Here is a 24,761-nt window from a genome sequence, read left to right on the forward strand (position 1 = left end):
TCTGGGTCACGTGCAAATTCAGCTCCTTGTAGAGCCATGAGCAGGGCGGCAGGAAGAAAGCCTGGCACCAATGTCTCCACAGCCCATACCCCACCTCCCACCCCCCAGCCCATAAAGGAATCAACTGGGCAGAGAATCCTAGGTTCCGGGCTACCTGGACCGAGCCAATCTCTCGCTCCACCCAAGCTTCTGAGGCCCTGGAATTTAGGGAGAGCCCCGGAGCCCAAAGCACGGCCCACGGAGCACTGCACCTCTCACATCACCACGAACCTTTGATCTCTGCAGTGCTGGTTTCCTGGTTCGTGATACACAGAGCGAAAGCAATTATGGCTGCGGCGGAGACGATGCCACGGGCCACCAACCTCTCGGCTCTGCGATAACGTTTGAACACGTGAAGTTGTTTCGAACCGACCGATGTGTTAGAGAGTAATCCGAGCATACTGTGAACCTCACGTGTGCTCACGGGTGATTTCATCCACAGCAAAGTCCAGGGGGACAGAGAAAAATGCCCCGGCCGGGCGCACCCAGGGGCGTGGGAATACTTAGCCGCAGCCCTCGCGAGGCCCGCTTCCACAAGCCAACTGCGGGGCTTTCTCAAGGGGAAGGGACAATAAACTGCCTTTTTGATACACCTCTCAACCATTTAATGTGTGCAAATGTCTGACCGTTTTTATGAGATCCCCATCTCTTTTTTTTTTGGATCTGTCTCTGATGAAGTGTTCGAGCGTCGTGCGCCTAACCCTACTTTTCTCATCAGCCCTGAGATCCTTCCTTGTTGCTCGTTTCTGCAGAGCGCCGTGATGTGGAGGAATGTGTCGTCACATCGCAACGTCACAGAAGGAGGGACCAAACCTTCTCCCAGAGCCAGGGCACTGGAAAAGCAGCCAAAGCCCCGCCCCGTGGGCTCCTCCCCTCGGGGCTCCGCCTTCAACCTCAGGGCGGAGACAGCAGCCCCACCTGGAAGCCTGAGTCCCAAGCTCGCTGGCAACGCCTCCTCCCGGGCTCACCTACTGACATCTCTTCCGAGCACTGCCACCCACCCACCCCGCCCCGGTCCCCGCCAGTCCCCCAAGGGCTGAGCCCGCGTCCCCTTCACCTTGTTCCCCCCAGGGTCCCGCCACTCACCCGCTCCGCGTCACCAGGCACTGGCGGAGCCCCAGCTTCCGGAAGATGTCCACCACCGTCTCCATGGGGGTGTGGTCCGTGACGGTGAAAGGGCTGAGGTTCAGGACGCGCCGCAGCTTCAGGGGCTGCGGGCTGCTGGCTGGCAGCTCAGGGGGCTCCTCGGTGAAGTACATGACCGAGTCGCTCACGATGCCCTCCTGCCTCTGTCTGGCGTTCTCTGGAATGGGCGAGCAGGACAGTGAGCCCCATGAGACTCCCTTGCGGAGTCCCTTCCCCCCATCCCATCCCACAGCAACACACGACTCCCCCACCCAGCAGCCTAGGATCCCACAGGGGAGGGGCGCAGAAGGCAGACTCTACATTCTTAACGAGAAGCTTTGTCCAAACATCTGTGAAATTGGCATCTCTCTCTCTCAAGCTAATGCTGTGCGAGACCCCCCTGCTGTGACCTGATCATTCACTGCCAAAGTCATGCAACGCGGGCCTGACCAGGCTACTTCCTTTAGGGAAATGCACTGCTTCTGCCTGCACGCCAGGGCACCCAGGTGGCCCAGGGCCTGCCACCCTTGCTTTCCTGACACACCTTCACCTCATCAGCGGCTGAGGTTTGACGTGAAAAGGAACCTCACTTAGCTGCCCAATGACCTTAATACATTTTTTTTTTTAACAAACTAACGTATAACTGGCCCAGTTGGCATTATAAATCCTGAAAGGAACAAGAAACCAAGAGGACCATCCTAGGCTCACAGCCCAGAAAAGCAGCTCAGTCTAACGACGACCTTTGGGACCAAAGAAATAATCCTAGAAAAGCTGCATTCCCCCCCACCCCTTGGATCGCCTGTCTTAAATATGGGCCATTTTGTGGATTTCTCAAAGAAAGATAGTAAAACTGTTATGGTAACAATTAGCCTATTTCTATCTGTAGGCAGGCCCACGTGAAAGAAAGCTGAAGAAAAGTAGGGTAACAGGAACTCATTAGAAATACAGCTTTACGCAGTACTAGAAACCTAGGCTATTTTAAGTCACACATGAAATAAATCCATCGGTCTCAAGATATTTCTCCAAGGCGATTTTCCTTCTGTTGGAATTTTAATCTTTCTTTTGGTTCATGGGAAAAGGTTAGGGAAAATGTACAGCAAGGCTTGCCTTAAAATGGATCCTGGTTTCTATAATACATTTTTTTTTTTTGCCTTCTCAAAGACTACTATTCACCTATATTGTTCTTTGAAAAATAAAATTCTAACTGCTGGCTCTAAAGCTATTTATTGCAACAGCGTACTCTAATGGAAAACTGGCAGCATTCGGGGTCAGACTGAGTTTGAAAAAGGGTCTCTGTTTAAAAGGGGAACAGAGGGCCCGCTGGGCAAATGCCTGCACAGTATGTGGGTCAGGTTCAATCGAGTTACATCAGATGGAGTACAATTCAACCACAAATACCAGATGACACTGATGCACAACATGTTTTCAGACGTAGATGCCACACAATACACACTGTGCATTTCTCTACTAAATCGAGATGGTTCTGTCCTGAAATGCTAAGGTGGGCGGCAACAGTCAACACACACTTATCGCTCATTTTCATAGACCGACTGATTCTCTACAAGTCCCATGTAACAGGAATCCCATCTATTTCAACAATCCAGTTGAACATCAGGATTGGATCAAGCCACAAAAGCCAATCAAGAACTGATCACATGGGCTTCCCTGGTGGCACAGTGGTTAAGACTCCACCTGCCAATGCAGGGGACACGGGTTCGAGCCCTGGTCTGGGAAGATCCCACATGCCACGGAGCAGCTAAGCCCGTGCGCCACAACTACTGGGCCTGTGCTCTAGGGCCCGTGAGCCACAACTACTGAGCCCGTGTGCCTAGAGCCTGTGCTCCGCAACGAAGAGTAACCCCTGCTCACTGCAACTAGAGAAAGCCCGCGTGCAGCAATGAAGACCCAACGCAGCCAAAAATAAATAAATTAAATAAATAAATTTTTCTAAACAAGAAAAGAACTGACCCCATGGATTTGCTGAGTCCCCTCATAAAACCAAGTACAACCTAGCCAACTGTCAATTCACTTGGTGAAATGAATAACAAGCTTCTATTGCCTCTGAATCTACTGATTGGGTTAGAAGCCCTGATTCTAACAGCACCTAGCTCCGTGAATTCTTGCTCAGCACTGCATCCCCAGTGCCTGGACAGTGCCGAGAATACAGCAGACACAAAACGGGTATTTGCCAAGTGCACACATGCGTCAATCAACCAACAAGTGGATGAACGAGTGGGGAGGTCTACTGAACGTCAGTGTCCTTGGCTCTGCCCGTCACGTAGAACAGGGCGTACCTCACAAAGGAGGCATCAGGAGGGAAAGCCCTGAGCTATCCACGGCCAAACAAGAATCAAAGGCAACAGCTGGGGTCAGAGCCGGAGACCTGAGCACTGCTCCTTGGTACTCCAAGAGTAGCAGCTGTGGCTCTCTCCAGAAGGGCTCTCTGTGAGGCCACTTTGGAGCTCTATTATAAAGACCTATCTTAAAGCCTTGACTGAACTTTGGGGTTGGAGGTACGACGCACAGCCAAAAGCTGGTGAATGGAAGCATCAGCAAGAAAGCTCTCCTCATCTCTCTACTGGGGGAACCATCTACTTCCACTTGGGACAAGAAATCATCTGTCACCAAAATGCCTGCAACAAACTCCAGCATGTAAGTTCACAGAGGGCAGAGCCTGGCTGCTGTCATCCCTGTCCTCCCAGCTCCCAGGACAGCACCAGCACACGGTGGATGCTACACGAAATATTTCCTGTACGAAAGGGTGAACCAAGCCCTCACCCAGGGCATGATCCAGTGCTATGAGAGTATAGGCTCCCAGACCCCAGGGACTCATGGGAACCTGTGTTAGAAAAGAAGCCCCCCCCCAAAAAAAGGATAGCCCAACATTACATGTGTAAAAGGCCTAAAAGATAAGAAAAGCACTAAATATTAACCAGAGCCTTCTACGGTGTTGAAAACGTGGGCACCTTTTTAATTTTCCCTTTTGCTTCTGATTTCCCCAACATTCTGAGTATTACTTTTACATTAAAAAAATGTAATAAACTTCATTTTTGTTGTAAAGATCATTTTTGTTACGTCTAAATTTTTGTTAGCCCCTAGGCTTTCTAAAATTGTTGTTAGTATTCGGGGTCTGCTGTTCTATCCTACCACAACTACTATCAGTGGCTGCAGCTCCTGAAAAATGATGTACCTTTTACGAGCGCCTGTTAAGGTCATTCAACGTGACAGTCCACTTGCCAGCAGCAGTACAATCATAATGCCAGATGCAGGGAGGGTAATGAGGAAAGTGTTGATAAAGTGAATTCCACAAGCTATGATAGGCCAAGAAATTTTAAAAGACTGGAAATAATCACGTATCCAGTAAGTGATTACAATGGCTTTAGAGCAATGGTTCTCAACTGGGAGTAATTCTGCCTCCACGCTTACGGGACATCTGGCAATATCCAGAGACATTTTGGGGTCTCATAACTGGGGGGATGGGGTTGCTACTGGCCTCTAGTGGGTAGAGACCAGGGATGATCCTACAATGCACAGGACAGCCCCTCTCAACAAAGTATGATCCAGCCCCAGTGTTAATGGCGTTAAGGTTGAGAAACTCTAATCATGTTTTTAGGGAGGTAATACGCCATCATCCTGTTCGTTAAAAATGCTTCCATAGGGACTTCCCTGGTGACACAGTGGTTAAGAATCCGCCTGCCGGGCCTCCCTGGTGGCGCAGTGGTTGAGAGTCCGCCTGCCGATGCAGGGGATACGGGTTCGTGCCCCGGTCTGGGAGGATCCCATATGCCGCGGAGCGGCTGGGCCCGTGAGCCATGGCCGCTGGGCCTGCGCATCCGGAGCCTGTGCTCCGCAACGGGAGAGGCCACAACAGTGAGAGGCCCGCATACCGCAAAAAGAAAAAAAGAAAAAAAAAAAGAATCCGCCTGCCAATGCAGGGGACAAGGGTTCAAGCCCTGGTCCGGGAAGATCCCACATGCCGCAGAGCAACTGAGCCCATGCGCCACAACAACTAAGCCTGAGCTCTAGAGCCTGCGAGCCACAACTACTGATCCCACGTGCCACAACTACTGAGCCTGCGTGCCTAGAGCCCATGCTCCACAACAAGAGAAGCCACCGCAATGAGAAGCCAGCGCACCGCAACGAAGAGTAGCCCCCACTCATCGCAACCAGAGAAAGCCCGTGCGCAGCAACGAAGACCCAACACAGCCAAAAATAAATAAATAAATTTTTTAAAAAAAGAAAAAAAAATGCTTCCATAGATAAACAACACGGTCCTACTGTATAGCACAGGGAACTATATTCAATATCCTGTGATAAACCATAATGGAAGAGAATATAAAAAGGAATGAATATATCTATATGCATAACTGAATCACTTTGCTGTACAGCAGAAATGAACACAACAATGGAAATCCACTCTACTTCAGTAAAAAAAAATAAAAATAAAAAAAATCTTTTTTAATTTTAAAAAAGCTTAGGCAGATGCCAGACAGCAAAGCTTAAAAAAATGCTTCCATAAAACAGACGTAATTGACAAGAAAGGTTAAAATGGAAAATTAGAAGCAACTATAGTGGTGGTCAGTACAAAGGTGATGTGGTAAAAAAGTAAAAACTATTTAGAGGAAAAAGCAGATGATTTTCTGACAAGCTATAGTTTATAAGGCATGGAGAAGTCCCTCTGCATGTATTTTTTCATCCCCAGCAGCACATGACACCACTGTTCTCCACGGCCTATCCCAATCATTAACAAACAGCTCTCCCAGGAAGAAACCTCTTTATCCCTAAAGAACCCGTCCAACAGATCTGACACGCATCTTGTTGTTCAGTTCTGGACATAGATCCCTTTCTGCAAGTGGGCCTCTTCCACATGCTGGGGAATCATCAGCAAATCATCCACCAGGCAAAAAAAATGAGCATTCCCTTAACTCTGGCCTGTGACTCTAAGTTTCCATCCCTTTAATCATCTTTGTGGCTTCCCACTGAGTCCCCTCTGGATCCAGCCTCACTTAACCGTGGAACTCAAGACTACAAGAGCCTGAGCCTGCTGAGCATGAAAGCGCCTCGTGTCTGCAGAGAGCACCAAGAGGTAAAGTCCCATCTACCAGGAACCTGAACAAGGGCCACATATGGCCCTACGTGTGAGTACGTGACGTTGAAAGGGCCACGTTTCCGAGGTGCTGCGACTAATGGCTCTCAAAGACAAAGACAACAGCTATGGTTCGGCATTCCAGAGATAGACTGAAAATAAGACATTTTCAGCTTCACGGGAGCAGCTGATACCTTTTTAAACATGACACGTGAGAAAAAAATCTTCGTCTCATTTACTACTCTTTTCTTATCTTGGATCTATGTAAAATCTCTGCTCCTGAGTCCCCTAAAAGGGAAACTAGCATGGGATCATTACTAGCTAAATGCTTATGTCCTATTTCTATATTCGCAAAAGGGCGTCTAAGTCTGCAAATACAGGTAATGAATTTCTCCACCGCGGTACAGGACTTTTCTAGATCCACGGAGCAGGAAAACAGCTTTTGTCACTGCTCACAGCCAAACACTCCTTGCTTTCCCGCAAACCATGTAAGTGGCAGCTTCCACACTCTTATCGGTGTCATGGAAAGCATAAAGGTATTATTTACACCGCGTGCTGCCTCTTCAGACATTCCAAACACAGCGGCTAGGAGGGCACTGGGGTGGCAAGCTTACATTTCTTCTCTAACCGGCTGATGACAATTACTGCTTCCCACTTGATTACAGTAATGGGTTTCAGCAAAATTAGTAAGCTCTCTCTTAGCAGGTGTGCCTGGAGCTACACAATAGGTAATGGATTCCGTGACATTTATTACTGGAGTGTTTAAATTTCAACCTTTGCTTAAAAGATGTTAAGGATTGAATAAATGTTTAAAGCCTGCTGATTACATTAATTTAAAACAAACCCAACCGTACTATACAGCTTTTAAAAAAAAAATCTCCTTATTTGTAAGGCAATGGTCATGCCCAAAGGCACCTACCTGTTAAGCGACAGGATGTATAATAAAGAGAAGCACCATGGAGCACTTAAAGCACAAATGTACTTTCGTGTCTAAAATATAAAATCAACTGTTGCTTTGGGGGAGGTAAATATGTTTGAGCAACAAGCTAAAATTAGAGGCTCTATAGCTTATTTAAACTTATTTTTATAAAGCCTTTAATGAAGATACTTTAAAAACATTTTACAAGCTCTTTAACATAGCGAAGAGGTTTTAGAAATTCAAAGGGAGAGCCTAAGAAATAGTTAGCAAAGGGCAGGGATAAGCTAAGGTGTGTTCCCAGTGGGGCATTCGACCATCATACCTGAAAAAGTCCCCCTGGCAAACTTCACAAGTGTCGTGGAAGTACAGCCATCAAGGGCACATGAGCCATGACATGGGCCCCAGCGTACCGTGAGATGCAGGGGTGCTGAGCCGGAGGGCATTAGCGTTGACCACGCGCCGTGGCTGCGCTCTGCGGCTCCCTGCCCCCGCTGCATCAGGAGGTCCGGAGGGACCACCCTGGGGGAGCCCGCTAAGGCCTGCCGCCCCTCCCTCCTGGGCCTCCAAAGACTCACACCCGGGCCTCTGTCTGTGGAATCCTCCTACCTCCCGCTCCCCTTCCAAGGCGCTCACCCCTGGGCCAACGGGAGCCCCGGGCTTCTCTGAGCCGCCCGTGTCGGGAACATCCAGCTGGGCATCATCCCCTCTCTGCTCTCCCAACTAGGCAGCCTGCCCCTCGGCCCGGCTGATCCAGTTAGCGCACGAGGAGGAAAAGCATCCCACGGAACTGACTGGACCCATGTGGGCCTCGAACTGATGGCACCGGACATCGTCGCGAAGTGAAGGGCTTGAGCGGCGCCGAGGGGGGCGTCTGAGGCCAAGGGCTCAGCATCTGAGTTGGTCAGCCTGCCTGGAAGTCTGTCTCTGTGAGTAGCTGACCCGGCCAGCCCACCGCTTCCTGCTGAGTTTTGCCCAGTAAGTCCCTAAGAGGCGGAGCGCGTCTGTCCTAGCGGGAGGGACCCAGGGGGCTGCTTGCAAACGTGGTGGTCGGTGTCCAGCCAAGAATGCCTCCGACAAGACACTGTCCCTCACGCTGTGACTTGGGGGCGGCAGCAGCAGCACTGAGAGGGAGCTCGGGAGAAATGCAGGGTCTCGGGTCCCACCCCAGACCTGCTGCAGTCTGGCCAGACGCCCAGGTGAACCGAATAAGCATTAACGTGTGAGAGACCCTGGGCTGAAGCCCTCTGACCCTCGTCCACTCTCTCGAACCTCTTTGAGAATGTCTGGGCACAGAGGTGCCATTCGTCTCCGTGAAACGGGAGCCTCCCTGCTTTACTCACTTATGGCAAGAATCAGCTCCCTCCTCTGGGCGAACCCGATGAGGCGCTCCGAGTCCCTGGAGACGACCACGGGGAAGCCGTTGTAGTCGGTCTCCTTGATGAGCATCTCCACGTCCTCGACGGTCATGCTGCCCTGGGTGAGCACGGACAGCGGCGGCTCCCCCCGCCGTGGCCGCATGACGTCGGTGGCCAGCGTGCGGTGGGTGAACTCGTCCTTCACGTCCAGGAACGGGTACCCATTTAAGTGGATGTGGGCCTCGTAGATGCCTTCCTTTCCAAAGGCGTCAGCCACCCACTTGCTGGTCACGGCTGCCGCCATCAGGGGCACGATGTACTCGAGGCCACCCGTCAATTCAAACATGATGACCACCAACGACACCGTCATCCTGGTAACTCCACCTGCAACCAAAGGGAGGAATGAAATTGCAGGACTCGACACCACACCCGCAAGAGGACATGAACTGTGGAAACCGAGAAGCCGGCTCTACCCTCCCGGCACCTGTTCTACTGAGACAGTCCAACACGGTGCCCAGGCTCGGACCTCTGAGACAGAGGCCAGGCTCGGTAAACACAGCCCAGCATCAGGAGCCGTAAGTCACATCTCCCTGACGGGCTCTTCTCCCATGAGGGACAGCGAGTTGTCTATTCACCCAGGACCACACGCCTTGCTTTTTGGTGAGTGGAGCCTACTTGGGCTTTGCAGGTTTCTGACTCAGCAAACTTCACTCTCTACCAGAACCCCTCGAGCTGGCAAATTGTAGAGACTATCCGCTATTGTAGATGGTACAGCTGCAAGATGGTGGAGACCCCATCAGCCACACACACACACACACACACACACACACACACACACACACACACACACACACACACACACACACACACACACACACACACACACACACACACACACACACACACACACACACACACACACACACACACACACACACACACACACACACACACACACACACACACACACACACACACACACACACACACACACACACACACACACACACACACACACACACACACACACACACACACACACACACACACACACACACACACACACACACACACACACGGTACCTAGGCAGGCGGCAGCTCCCACCATGGCATACAGCCCTGGGGTGACGCAGTCTGCTCCGGGCCTGCACCAATTCCTGAAGATGATCCAGTCGTGGTGATGGTAAGCCAGTTGCTCCACGCCAATTCCCACCATCCTGCCTGCCATGGCCCCCACAGCCATGCTGGGGATGAAGAGACCAGACGGGATCTGCGGGGAGCGCAGGGGAAAGAAGCATGAGGGAAGGGGGCCCCATTCCCGCCGCCCCGCGGCCGGGAAACTCAGGCCCCCCTCAACAAGCTTGCACTTTGCTTCGGTCTTCAAAGGAGGGGCAACGCTTCAAAACATGGGTCACCTGGGAAACCATGGGACCAGTGATTTCACCTGCTTGGTCCTAGCTACCGTGACTTGGAGAAAATGCAATTTACACTTTCATTTCCTCGCCTTCAAAAGCTGGCCTAGTTTGCCTGCTGTGGATTAAAGAATGATAAGCCCCACTGCAAATGACATTCAAACTGCACATCTGTCACTTGAGATACTCACCACTTTCTCTCTCCCCTCACGTGTCATTCAGATTAGCTTTTAAAATTAAATGTCAAGCCACAGCATGAAAATGGAAAAGCAAGGCCTTCAACTGTTCACAGGTCAAAGAAAGAAGCTAAAAGCATCAGTGTAGTTGCCCTGCATCTTCCAAAAACCTTGGCACGGGCTGACTGCCCTCTTGTATGTACAGTGGCCAAACACCTGTCAGAGAGAGATGGGGGGCAGGTCCGTCTTCCTAACGAAGTCCATTTTCCCAAAAGCATTCTGAATATTTTCAAGCCAGGCTAGATGCAGCAAAGAAACAGACCATGGAAACTGAAAGGCCTTGGTAAGAGCGTATTTTATACTTTGCTGTGTGAAAAACATGTTCATTTCTCTAGTGATCAGACATGTGCTATAGAACAGACTTGACTCTCTTCGTGGAGACTGCATGTGACCACCGATCCCGACTGGGAGCTGCATTTATGTCACCCCTACCCCACCCCCGCCCCCCGGCTGTCATCAATCTGAGGATGCAAGTGGATCTTTACCCAAATTCAAGTTAAGTTTGGATCCTCGGGTGTGATTTCCAGAGTGTGAGACATTACTGAGGAAATCTTTCCTTTCTGAGCACCCCTTATCGCCCCCATCATTTAATCCCCTGTAACTTCAAAGCAGACTTCTCCCAGCAGGCACCAGAAGAAAATAAATCCCTTTGCATCAGAGACAGTCACCTATTTAATAACGTTCATCCTTCCTAGTTCTTAAGGCAAAAATTCAGGTTTGTGTTTGACCACTGCACCCAAGTACACAGCTTCTTAGACTTTTCAAAAATATTTATTTATTTAGGCTGTGTCGTGTCTTAGTTGCGGTACGTGGGATCTTTCGTTGCTGCGCGCAGGCTTCTCTCTAGTTGTGGCATGGGGGCTCCAGATCACGTGGGCTCTGTAGTCTGTGGCAGGTGGGCTTAGTTGCCCCTCGGCACGTGGGATCTTAGTTACCACTAGGGATTGAACCCGCGTCGCCTGCATTGGAAGGCGGATTCTCAACCACCGGACCACCAGGGAAGTCCCTAGACTTTTTTTTTTTTTTAATTCGTAAGAATACCACAAAAAGGAACAGTCATGGAATACAAGGGGGTTCTGGAGGGTTCCCAGTATTCTGCTCCTGGTCCTGGGTGCTGGTCACACAAGTGTGTATGTTTTGTGAGAGTTCATCAAGCTGTACATGTCTCCATATGAATGATATACTCCAAGCCTTAGCTTCTTCACTTGTAAAATGGGGTTCTAAATGTCTATTCCATAGGCTTGCTGTTTATCAAAAGCGCTGTTTCTTGTTGATTAAAAGAATGTCAAGTGCCCTGCTCATGAGAACGCTCAGTAAAGGTCACCTCCCCTTTCCCTCTCGTCACAATCTTATTCTGGGGACTAGGGTGCTATCCCCAGAATGACAGAGGTTGCCTCCCTCCCCTGACACCTTCCCTCTCCCCTTCACTTACCTTCATGCCAAAGGTAAATATGGTAATGACGATTTTGAAGATCAGCGCCAGGGCCAGCTGCCACATGGCCGTGTAAACCCCAACCCCGGCCGGGCGGTCAGGGATGTCGTCCACGGGCCGCGTCATGTTGGGGTCATTGATGTAGTCACAGAGCTGGGAGGACTCGAGGGCCCCACAGTCATTGAAGAGCTCGGATATGAGCTCGCTCGTGCTGCGGCGCGTGTAGGGGTTGGGGTAGGCGACGATGGCAGTGATGGCGGTCACCGCGATGACCTCCAGCACCGGGTACTTCCCCAGCTTGGTGGTTTTGCGCCTCCTGCACCAGGCGATGTTGCAGCGGATGAAGAGGGTTCCCCACAAGCCCCCGAAGACCCCAAGCAGGATGAAGGGGAAGAGCTCGGCCATGTACCAGGGCGTGTGATATTCCACGTAGAAGAGGACGAGGCGGCTGTTCCCAAAGGGATTGATGGATCGCAGCGTGAAGGCTGCCACCAGGGCCGCAAAAAAGGACCGCCACAAGGTCTTTAAGGGAAAGTAGTAGCTGACCTGCAACCAACGAACAGGTGGAAAATCAGAGACTGGCAGAACAAAGAGCCTCCCAGAGCCCCAGCCCCTGACCAGCAGCCACCTGTTGGCATAGGCCACAAAGTCACACTCAAGACCAAAGATGGGCGGTACTCACTTCCTCAGCCTAGGTGTGAGGATGGCCCAAATGCACTAACGAAGATACTTAAAGGACTCTATGTCTAAAATTGGAACGGATACTAGTCAAGGTGTGTTTGAGCTATTTTTTAGGAGAAATGAGAATACTTCATCATAATTCTGTTTATAGCACAGAGACCCTCCTAAAAGAAAAGAAACCTCTGATTTGATTCTCCAGACAACAGATCATGGGTTGAAACCCCTGGCCCAGCAAATGTATCTGGAGGGCACATGAGTTAAGAATGGTTTGTACATTTTTAAATGGCTGGGGGAAGAGAGAATTATCTTGTGACATGTGAAATATTCAAAAGGACAAGACTTAGTGACAAGTGGTAATGATATAAAATTCAAACTTCAGCATCCATAGGGAAGGTCTTGTTGGAAGGCAGCCACACTGCGCACGTGCGTGTTGTCTGCGGCGCCCTCCACACTACAAGGGCAGAGCCCACTGGTTGCGACCGAGCCCTGAGACCCGCAAAGCCTAAAATATTTGCTACCTGGCCCTTTACAGACAACGTGGGCCAACTGCTGGACTAGATCCATTTGGGTTGCAAAACACAAAAATGCTTCATTATGTTGTTTATGAAAAAGAGAGAGGAGACTGCAAATCTCCCCCCAGAGATCACACTGGCAATTTTTCAACAGGACTTGGAAACACGGATTTCACGGCGAACACTGTGGCTCCTAAATGAGCTGCAGGAATCTCTCAACCCTCCTTCACGTCTAGTCCTCAGAGGGCTACAGAGGGAAGCCTCCTGCCGCCCCGACCCCCGCTGCGTTCCTCGGTGCTCAGAACCACGGGGCCCTCCAGAGCCCAAGCTCACCTCTTCCAGACTGAAAAGCACACCCCCGATCGGAGCACCAAAGGCGACAGAGACCCCAGCAGCGGCCGCGGCTGACAGCACCTGCGAAGCAAAGAGCTCGCCGTCAGCCTGAGGCCTTGGCGGCAGATCAGCGGGTACTGGTGAGCCTGGCGAGGGTGGGGGGGGGCGCTCCGTCCTGCACCTGCTCACCTCGCGCCTCTTGCCCTCGTTCTTGCTGTACTTGGAGAAGAGGCTGCTGAAGAAGTTGCCGCAGCAGCAGGCCACGTGCACCAGCGGCCCTTCCTTGCCAAGGCTCAGGCCCGAGGACACCACCAGCACCAGGGTGACAGTCTTGATCAGCAGGGTCCACTTGCCCAAGTAGCCCCTGATGATGAAGCCGCTCAAGATGGTCTTTATCTGAAACACAGGATGGAGAACGATGGGGAGTGAGCCGCCTCAGCACCACGGCTAGGAAAGTAACCTCTCCCTCCTCTGAGAAGCATCTTTCAAACGGAGATGCACTAAATCATATGGAAGAGAGGCTGCTTTAGTTGTCAATTCCGCTATACTTTTATATTGAGAATTTATATTAGCGCCTAATTTTATATATTAATGGAACCCTGAAACAATTTCAATGCATAGTAAATCTTAATAATTCCAAGAGTAATGAGAGATCATAACGAGGACTGAATAAGTAATTATCAGAGTCTCATTTTATTTATGGCATTTTATCTTGCACATTTTACCCTCTGTTGTGCTGAAAAGATATGTGTATCTATTGATTTTAACGGTTAATTTTTCACTACTGAAAGATGGCCAAGATAAAGGGACATCTGGCTGGCTATGTGACAAAGCAAATACAACAAAGTATCAATTGAACTTCAGATCAGGGTCAGCAAACTATGGCCCATGGGCCAAATCCAGTCCACGACCTGTTGGGTATGACACACGAGCTAAGAGTGCTTTTAATGTTTTTAAATGTAACATGTAAACAAGGCTACTAGCCTTTTAGTGAGAACAGTTCCTCAATTTTGCCTCTTGACCCACAAAGCCCCAAATATTGACTCTCTCTGCCCTTTATCAGAAAAGTCTGCCAACCCCTGATGCAGGCCAGGGGTATATGGGTGTTTACTGTCCAATTCTTTCGACTTTCCTGTATGTTTGAAAATATTCTTAATACAATATTGGAAAAAGAAGATGCTCAACATTCTAATAAAGATGCTCAACCTCTGGGGGATGTAAGGGTATCTGAATCCATGGCAACCCCTTCCCTTCCGTTGAATCTTGCCCTCTTGTATTGAAAAGCACTTTGACTACAGGTAGAGCTGCCTCGTGCTCCACTTTCAGACCTGTGACGTTTTGTAAATGCCAAATAATGGCTTTCTCCCTAAAGGTGCACGTGAATTTGCATAACGCTTTTAGAATTCAACGGGGTGCCAATCTCAGTGATTAACTTCATCTACTGGAGTCCTCTTCCCCCAAAACAGCGTTCTTCTGGATACGGAAGCATCACCAATGGGTAAGAAACATTTTACCTTCAACCTCTCCCGCCGACTGGCTGAAATGGAGTGAATGTTTACTCCCCAGCTAGCAATTTACAAGCCTGTAATCAGAGATTTATTAGACACTGAGTGAGGCAGCTAATGAAATTCATGGTCAATATCCGTTTTCCCATTGTATAATACATAATGGGACAGTCTCAGCTCCTGTCACCATCAGGATGTTTTCATAACGTCAAAGAGCCTCCTAGTGGGTGCCAAAATCAGTTTCTCAAATAGCTATTACAGTCCTTCTCCAGCAGCGCTCTGTGGCATCACCTGGAGAATTAGGCACCAGGGAGGGCCCCGAGATCTGATGTAACTGGTCTGAGGTGTATCCTGGGCATAGGAGGTTTACAGCCTCCCCAGGTGATTCTAAAATGCAGTCCAGGTAGAGAAGCACTGCTCTCGTCCTGAGAAGAGCAGTACAGGTATTCCTAATTACTCAATATTTAAGGGCGGTCCTGAAGCACTCTTTGGCATCATGTCACCTGTGATGATTTGGAGAGGGTCATGAAGTGAACTAGTCCTAGCAATTTTACAGGGCTGTGACTGGACCATTTCCATCTCAGGAATTCTTGATAGAGATCTGTTTCTTAATTCAAGGAGAAAGACCAACAGGGAGCGAGCGTGTGGGCATCCATTCGAAAGAACTCACTAAGATCCTTCCTAGAGGACACGAGTGAGGGCTTCCAGCTCTACAATCAGATGGTATTTCTTGAACTAGCCTTTAACTATAAACGCAGACAAACTAGCGGTGGTTACACTGGTCTTTAACTAGTGCTAGCGGGCCTATTTGAGCCTGTGCTCTGGGGATCTCAGATCCCTTTATTTAAGGGACGTGTTAGTATGCCTGCCACAATCCTGCCCTTTCGTGTTGCCTGGAATAAAATTATCTGTAATTTTTTGTCAGCTAGTTAATGTGGATTTGGACCCCAGGGTACAGTTGAAGAGCGTAATACCATTTAGAAAATTACAAGCATCTAAATTAGCTGAGCCTTTGCCAGCCATGACATGTGGTGAATTGAACAATGTAAGAGGTATTTTGTAATTCTCTAAAATGACTTTATAAAATTGTCATGATCAAATTAGGGACTAAAGAAGGCAAATTCATTCCCAGTAGATGCCAAAATCCAATCACTTGCTTTAATTTGGATCAACAGAGACTGAATCAAGCAGGGCTTTAAGGCGATGTATTGCAGCACATTTGTGACTTGATGGCGGTAACTTTAAAACCTCTCTGGCAAACAAATATTTGTGAGAGAGTTCACATTGTATAGAACTGAAACATCAACTCAAAGCAAGTTCTAGGAGGACATGATTTCTTTTTTTTCTTTAATTTTATTTATTTATTTATTTGGCTGCATTGGGTCTTCGTTGCTGCACGTGGGCTTTCTCTAGCTGCGGCGAGAGGGGCTACTCTTTGTTGCAGTGCGCGGGCTCCTCATTGCAGTGGCTTCTCTTGTTGCGGAGCACGGGCTCTAGGCTCAGGGGCTTCAGTAGTTGTGGCATGCAGGCTCAGTAGTTGTGGCTCATGGGCTCTAGAGCACAGGCTCACTAGTTGTGGCGCACGGGCTTAGTTGTTCTGCAGCATGTGGGATCTTCCCGGACCTGGGCTCGAACCCGTGTCCCCTGCATTGGCAGGTAGATTCTTAACCACTGCACCACCAGGGAAGTCCCTAGGAGGACATGATTTCTTATACGGTCCACAGTGGTTTTATGAATGAAGCAGACAGTAGTAGAGTCATCCTTGCCCAGTTTGCTCTAAGTTCTGAAGCCCAAGAACTAGTGTGCACTTTTAAATGTGCTTTGTAGAGCTAATACAAGAGCATTTATTACACAGAAAAAAAATGGTCTCTAAATTTGTATTTTTTTAAATGTTTCAAAGGAATTTTTGACACTGGCTGGGACCTGGGACCCTTTGCTGCAGTGCTGCAATGCTTGCACCTGGACAAACATCTAGCAACAAAATACAAAGAAACTATAAGGGACTAAAAGTAACTGCATGCATGCCCATTTGGGGCAAATTCTGGACAACAAGATACAAAGAGACCAAAAAGCCCCACTGACACTTCTGAAGAGCCTGGAGCAAAACCAGGGCACTGCACATGCCCCCTGCACTCAACACCACCAAAGGGGTGGGCAGACCCCCTAAGCCTCCCCTCCGGCCGGACCCCTGGACACACCCCTCCCCTCACCGCATATCAGGAACCAGCTCGCCCTGCCCCCCAGCAAGTAGGCCAGCAAGGGCACCTGGTACTTGTTCTCCCTCCCCGCCCTGCTGCAGCTTGGGCCCCAATAAAGCCTTGCCTGACTTTCTTGCCTGGCCTCTGATCAATTTCTATTGATTAAGGAGGTCAAGAACCCTGGTCAGTAGCATTGTCACCCGAAGTAATCTAAATATTTCAGAAGCAAACATTATAAAGGATGAGTGATTTTTAAACTGTGCAGAAGTGCACTGCGTTCAAAGTTTGTTCCGACACTGCACACCAGGAACAGATTACGGGCAGATCACCTCCTACATGGGAAGGGTATTTTCTAAACATCTCATTTAGTGTCTTTCCTGAAGTGAAGAACAGCCCTGTATCTCAAACTGAGTAGAGCTGTTTGCATGGTCCGTTGGTTTTTTTTTTTTTTTTGCGGTACGCGGGCCTCTCACCGTTGTGGCCTCTCCCGTTGCGGAGCACAGGCTCCGGACGCGCAGGCTCAGTGGCCATGGCTCACGGGCCCAGCCGCTCCGCGGCATGTGGGATCCTCCCGGACTGGGGCACGAACCCGCGTTCCCCGCATTGGCAGGCGGACTCCCAACCACTGCGCCACCAGGGAAGCCCCGGTCCGTTGGGTTTTAACTGGAAGGACATTCTTTATATCCAGGAACTACTTATTTGCACTTACTTTTCACTCTGCGCCTCTCCTCCAAGAACTGGGGTAGGTATTGCACCCTTCGGTTAGGAATTTCAAGCTCTACTATAATAACAGGCAAAATTTTCTACTACTGAGTCATAATAGCCAAAGCTTAATTATAAAATCTCCATTGTGCTCCTGCTACTTGAAAAGATTATTGTGAACTCTTTTATAAATGGAGACATGAAGCTGTTACATATTCTATATGGCTGAAAGCATGTTCATGTACCCACTACTGTGTACCTACTACCAAGTTTAGGACAGAAGAGCAGGTACCTTTGAAAGCCCTGTGTTTGCTTCCTCAGTGGAACCTTCCTCCTCCCCGCCTCCAATCATTCCCTTGCCTTTCTTTATAGCTTTAGCACATATGTGTATCACTGAACAGTATGCTTGTTTCATTTTGGCTGTTCTAGGGACTCTAGAGAAATAGATTCATACTTTATTTAGATATTCTTCTGCAACTTACTTTTGTCACGTGATACCGTTTTTTGAGTTTTATCCACATCGGTGTGTTCCTTGCACTTTGTCACACGGGAAACAATGCTCAACTCAGTAGTTTATTCCTTCTGAGTTCAGCTGTCACAAATAAAGATGCCCGCTTTGGACAGAGACCAGGTCCAGCCAGCCCCTCCCAGATAGAGTTCCCTGTCTGTCTACGAGCTGAGCCACGCATCTCTGGTTCTTGGAAGGGGAAGATGGGATTGCCCCCCACATCTTTTATGGCTGCTTTAAATTTCCCACCAGTTCCCCCACTGGCCATCTCCTTATTTTGATAGGCGGCTTGAGTCCAAAAGCGCCTGCTGTTGGGCATTGCGATCAGAAACCGAGATGCCAACAGTAATCTGTTCTTTTTAGTGTCCCGGGTGCCTTCGGTCTTCGATATCCAATAAAACGCAGTCAGTTCTGCCTCAACACTTGTTTGGAAAAGCCACGTTTGTTCCAGTGTGATTCATGCGTCAGGGCAGAACTTGAGCATAATGCCAATTTCGCATCTGTTTCTGCACAATTTCATCTGGGAGAACCACAAGGCGGAAAACTGCAGCTGCGAATCGAACCGTGCAGGGATACACAAAATGCACACAGGCACACGTCTCAGACGACTCCCAGCTCACGCATGCACTAGGGGAGTATTCATACATTTCTTAACCATTTAACGTGTGTCTAACTCTGCTACTGCCTTTATGAGGTTCCCATCTTTTTTATGTGTCACCAGTGAAGTTTCTGAGTGCTGTGCCCCTAGCCCCATCTTCCCCACAAGCTCTGTGGTTTTGATGATGCAGTCTTGTGATTTTTAGGAATGCATATGGTGCCTTAGAGCAGCACTGGCTGTACCGAGGAAACAGGATGGTATTGTAGCTTATTTTTCAGGCTCCTGCAGCAACATGTTCATATAAACCATCCACAGTTCAGCCCTTCGCATGAACTGCCCAGACCAGCGGCGGTGTTGGCGACACCGCCAAAGAGTGTTGGTGCACTGCCATGACCACTCACATCTTTATCAACTCGGCATCTCCGCCGTCTCCGGGCGCTGCTGAAGCACCAACTTGAAGGAGAATGGAACAGCACTGATTAGAATGATCATCTAAGAGTTTTTTAAATGATTTCTGGCTAAAAGTTTTACTGTCTGGGCTTTTCGGGAATTTGCTCAAGTATCATTATTCTAATCCAGCAGATCTCCTTGGTTTGAAGTTTGGTCTTGGGCATTCCTCCTGATTGATGAGGTCACTCACTTCCCTCATATTCTGGTTACAAGAAAGTGCTGAAAAATATTTATAAGAACTCTAAACTCACAAGGGTGCATTCACGGCGCATGTACTGAACGTGGAATTCATTTTTTAAAGATTGCTATTACCCTGTCACCAGAAGAGCAAAACGTGGCGAGGGAGTTTACTCATCAGTAAGCTTTCTGAGCAGGAAACCTCCACTGTTGTCCTCTTTCACGTTCTATCATAGACGCACTTATGAGTTACGAGAGTGCCACGTTTGTGTGTGTGGTTAATGGACTCTGACTCCACAGGCTTTAAGAGTTATGCCTGGTTTGTAAAGACAAGAATTTAAGCACCTGAGAAGCAACCGAGCATAAGGCCAGACAGCTGGATTCGACTCCCAGCTCACCGGCTTAGTGACCTTGGGCAAGTTACTTAACCTCTCTGTGCTTCAGTTTTCCCAACCGTCAAATGCAGAACAGTATCTACTTCATAGGCTCCCTGTGAGGACTAAATGAGTGAACAGATGTCCAATGCTTGGAACCGTGCTTAGCACAGAAGTGCCACGTAAGCATTTGCTATTCTTATTATTGGCACAAAGGAAATTCATTCAGCCCCCACTCACCTCGGGTATACCAGAGCCACAGGCGTATGGCGCAAATACTCGTACCAGGGAGACGGCCAAAAACGCAAACAGCAATGCCCACAGGATGTACATTAGGTAATTCAGAATGTAAGCGCTGGCACCCTAAACAAGACACAGAACAAGAAAGAACACGTGAGCCACCGCAGAACCGAGCGACGCGCCTGCCCCTCCGCCAGGCAGCTTCTCTCCGGGTCCTGTGTCAGCAAAGAGGCAGGGTTGGCTTTATCAGCTGCTGCTATTGCTACAGTCGGTTCACACACACAGTGCCGGCTGCTTCTCCGGGAGCTGTGTACACACACCTTCTAGCAGGTGAGGTCTCAGCAGTCATAGAAACTGTGAATGAGGCTTGGTTTTAATCGCTCCGGGCCCTCAAGTTAATGAAAGGTGTAACAGAAAATTCTGCCTTCGAGACCCGGGAAGGTTTGTTTGGTCTCATGTATAGTGGATCAGCCTCTTTGCTTTCATGAAGGCCACATCCATGCTGCAGCACACAGCTGCCCTGCCAATGAGGAAGTGTGGGAACTGCATTTTAGAATACTGCTACCCAGATGTGGTCCCTGGACCAGCAGCATCAGTATCACCTGGGTGTGGGCTGGAAATGCAGTCTCAGGTCCCACCCCAATATTTCAAATTGTCTGATGTGTGGGGAACACTTTCTGAACCAAACACGCAGTCTGGGGTCTTTGAGGCTGAGGACCTGGTCTGTGGGCAGAGACCACAATTCTCCAGGCCTCAGCTCCTTGCCACCATCTGGATGCCTCACGTGATGGAGAGGGAAAGTGAGGGCACCTACAAGCCAGGCTGTGGGCACGGCTACACGTGTGCCTGTAAAATGCAAAAACACGCTCCAGGAGACGGCTCTAGCCTTAACAATCACAGATATTCACACCCTATGTGGTGAGAAATCAGACGAAGGAATACATTTCACCTAGTGAAAAATGGACTTTTTTGAGACTAAAAATAACGTCTCACCCTTGCTAACAGTAATTCTTTTTTTTTTTTTTTAATTTTTTTATTTTTTTGCGGTATGTGGGCCTCTCATTGTTGTGGCCTCTCCCGTTGCGAAGCACAGGCTCCGGACGCGCAGGCTCAGCAGCCATGGCTCACGGGCCCAGCCGCTCCGCGGCATGTGGGATCCTCCCAGACCGGGGCACGAACCCGTGTCCCCTGCATCGGCAGGCGGACTCTCAACCACTGCGCCACCAGGGAAGCCCCGCTAACAGTAATTCTTTGAATACAAGTATAAATCTTAGAAATGGTTCAAAAGCTAGACGGCCATATTTCCCCCCAAAGTAGGAGAGAAGAAATCAAACATGGCGCCCAGCCAATCTGCCTGTCCACCTCCATCAACTCAAGTAGAGAATTTATTTTTGGAAGTAATGGAGAGCACTGAGAACGTGTGAGATTTCAAGATCCCGGTCTACTTCTGAGATCTGAAGGAATTAATTTTCAACTCCACTGAGAAAGAGGTTTAGCAAATGGCAAAGTGCATTCCAAATGTCTTCAGCTGCATAAGTCAATCGGGCAAGAGAGTGGGAGAGGGAGGAGGAGAATAAAGGGATTACATCTATCTTCCAAGAACACTTCTGTCTTGAATGGTCATCACATTACCCCTAATGTGAATCTTGGCAACCTAACTCCCCCTCACTTGGGCTTCCGATCTGTCGATGACCCATAGGCATTGTGGTAACCACTGAATTCGGTTAGAAATTAACCCTTTTCCCCAATTAAGATTTGTATGTGGATCTGAAGCTTGGAGTGCCATGAAGGCAAGCACCTGGTGTGTGCTTCACTGCTACATCCCCTAGGCCTGGGATATTCCCATCACAGAAGGCCCACAAACATCCTCTGTAATGTGTTCCTAAGATGCATTGGAAGATGAAAACTTAATCCACAATGAGACAGCACTTCACACCTGTAAGGAGGGCTATAATCCAAACCAGATAACAACTGGGGTCGGTGAGGATGTGGGGAAACTGGAACCCACATATACTGCTGCTGGAGTCTCAAGTGGTGCAGCCACTCTGGAAGAGAGTCTGGCAGCTCCTCAAAAGGTTAAATATAGAGGTTCCATGTGACCCAGCAATTCCTCTCCTAGGTATCTACCCAAAAGAAATGGAAACATTTGTCCACACAAAAACCTGTAGACAAACGTTCAAAGCAAAATCATTCCTAACAGCACAAAAGTGGAAGCAACCCGTGTTCCTCAGCTGATGAGCAGGGAAATGAAATGTGCTCTATCCAGACAATGGAATGCTATTTGGCCATGAAAAGGAGTAAAGTACCAATCTATGCTATGACACAAACAAACTTGGAAGACATTACGCTAAGTGAATGAAGCCAGACACAAAAGTCCACGGATTGTATGATTCCACTTACATGAAATGTCCAGAACAGGGAAATCTGCAGAGACAAGAAAAGTGGATTTGTGGTTGCCTAGGGCTGGCGGGCTTGGGGGGAAATGGGGAGTGACTGCCGATGGGTACAAGGATTCTTTGGGGGCGATGAAAATGTTCTAGACATTCACAGAAAGATAGACAAGATGAAAAGGCAGAGGGCTATGTACCAGATGAAGGAACAAATAAAAACCCCAGAAAAACAACTAAATGAAGTGGAGATAGGCAACCTTCCAGAAAAAGAATTCAGAATAATGATAGTGAAGATGATCCAGGACCTCGGAAAAAGAATGGAGGCAAAGATCGAGAAGATGCAAGAAATGTTTAACAAAGACCTAGAAGAATTAAAGAACAAATGAACAGAGATGAACAATACAATAACTGAAATGAAAAATACACTAGAAGGAATCAATAGCAGAATAACTGAGGCAGAAGAACAGATAAGTGACCTGGAAGACAGAATGGTGGAATTCACTGCTGCAGAACAGAATAAAGAAAGAAGAATGAAAAGAAATGAAGACAGCCTAAGAGACCTCTGGGACAACGTTAAACGCAACAACATTCGCATTATAGAGGTCCTAGAAGGAGAAGAGAGAGAGAAAGGACCAGAGAAACTATTTGAAGAGATTATAGTTGAAACTTCCCTAACATGGGAAAGGAAATAGCCACCCAAGTCCAGGAAGCGCAGAGAGTCCCATACAGGATAAACCAAAGGAGAAACACGCCAAGACACATAGTAACCAAACTGGCAAAAATCAAAGACAAAGAAAAATTATTGAAAGCAGCAAGGGAAAAACAAAAATAACATACAAGGGAACTCTCATAAGGTTAACAGCTGATTTATCAGCAGAAACTCTACAAGCCAGAAGGGAGTGGCATGATATACTTAAAGTGATGAAAGGGAAGAACCTACAACCAAGATTACTCTACCCGGCAAGGATCTCATTCAGATTCAATGGAGAAATCAAAAGCTTTACAGACAAGCAAAAGCTAAGAGAATTCAGCACCACCAAACCAGCTTTACAGCAAATGCTAAAGGAACTTCTCTAAGTGGGAAACACAACAGAAGAAAAGGACCTACAAAAACAAACCACAAACAATTTAAGAAAAAGGTAACAGGAACATACATATCGATAATTACCTTAAACGTGAATGGATTAAATGCTCCAACCAAAAGACACAGGCTTGCTGAATGGATACAAAAACAAGACCCATCTACATGCTGTCTACAAGAGACCCACTTCAGACCTAGCAACACATACAGACTGAAAGTGAGGGGATGGAAAAAGATATTCCATGCCAATGGAAATCAAAAGAAAGCTGGAGTAGGAATACTCATATCAGATAAAATAGACTTTAAAGAATGTTACAAGAGACAAGGAAGGGCACTACATAATGATCAAGGGATCAATCCAAGAAGAACATATAACAATTATAAATATATATGCACCCAACACAGGAGCACCTCAATACATAAGGCAACTGCTAACAGCTATAAAAGAGGATATCGACAGTAACACAATAATATTGGGGGACTTTAACACCTCACTTACACCAATGGACAGATCATCCAAAATGAAAATAAATAAGGAAACAGAAGTTTTAAATGACACAATAGACCAGATAGATTTAATTGATATTTATAGGACAATCCATCCAAAAACAGCAGATTACACTTTCTTCTCAAGTGTGCACGGAACATTCTTCAGGATAGATCACATCTTGGGTCACAAATCAAGCCTCAGTAAATTTCAGAAAACCGAAATCATATCAAGCATCTTTTCTGACCACAAGGCTATGAGATTAGAAATGAATCACAGGGAAAAAAATGTAAAAAACACTAACACATGGAGGCTCAACAAGACGTTATTAAATAATCAAGAGATCACTGAAGAAATCAAAGAGGAAATAAAAAAAATACCTAGAGACAAATGACAATGAAAACACGACAATCCAAAATCTATGGGATGCAGCAAAAGCAGTTCTAACAGGGAAGCTTATAGCTATACAAGCCTACCTCAAGAAACAAGAAAAATCTCAAATAAACAATCTAACCTTAAACCTAAAGGAACTAGAGAAAGAAGAACAAACAAAACCCAAAGTTAGTAAAAGGAAGGAAATCATAAAGATCAGAGCAGAAATAAATGAAATAGAAACAAAGAAAACAATAGCAAAGATCAATAACACTAAAAGCTGGTTCTTGGAGAAGATAAACAAAATTGATAAACCATTAGCCAGACACATCAAGAAAAAGAGGGAGAGGACTCAAATCAATAAATTTAGAAATGAAAAAGGAGAAGTTATAACAGACACCACAGAAATACAAAGCATCCTAAGAGACTACTACAAGCAACTCTATGCCAAAAAAATGGAAAACCTGAAAGAAATAGACAAATTCTTAGAAAGGTATAACCTTCCAAGACTGAACCAGGAAGAAATAGAAAATATGAACAGACCAATCA

At 47.8% G+C, this 24,761-nt stretch overlaps 1 protein-coding gene across 3 annotated transcripts in view; it reads right to left on the reverse strand.

The window, feature by feature from the left end:
• Nucleotides 1-24,761, reverse strand: part of CLCN4 (chloride voltage-gated channel 4) — an 80,226-nt gene that overhangs the window by 6,103 nt on the left and 49,362 nt on the right. For all 3 annotated transcript variants that reach the window (XM_081221952.1, XM_081221951.1, XM_081221950.1), the window contains 7 exons: nucleotides 19,883-20,005; nucleotides 13,320-13,526; nucleotides 13,131-13,211; nucleotides 11,605-12,150; nucleotides 9,608-9,794; nucleotides 8,510-8,908; nucleotides 1,126-1,342 (listed from right to left, as the gene is read on the reverse strand). In XM_081221952.1, the coding sequence (XP_081078078.1) occupies nucleotides 1,126-1,342; nucleotides 8,510-8,908; nucleotides 9,608-9,794; nucleotides 11,605-12,150; nucleotides 13,131-13,211; nucleotides 13,320-13,526; nucleotides 19,883-20,005 (1,760 nt within the window). The remainder of the gene's footprint in view (nucleotides 1-1,125; nucleotides 1,343-8,509; nucleotides 8,909-9,607; nucleotides 9,795-11,604; nucleotides 12,151-13,130; nucleotides 13,212-13,319; nucleotides 13,527-19,882; nucleotides 20,006-24,761) is intronic.

The sequence above is a fragment of the Mesoplodon bidens genome (assembly GCF_964165515.1).
Source record: "Mesoplodon bidens genome assembly, chromosome: X".
NCBI lineage: Eukaryota > Metazoa > Chordata > Mammalia > Artiodactyla > Ziphiidae > Mesoplodon > Mesoplodon bidens.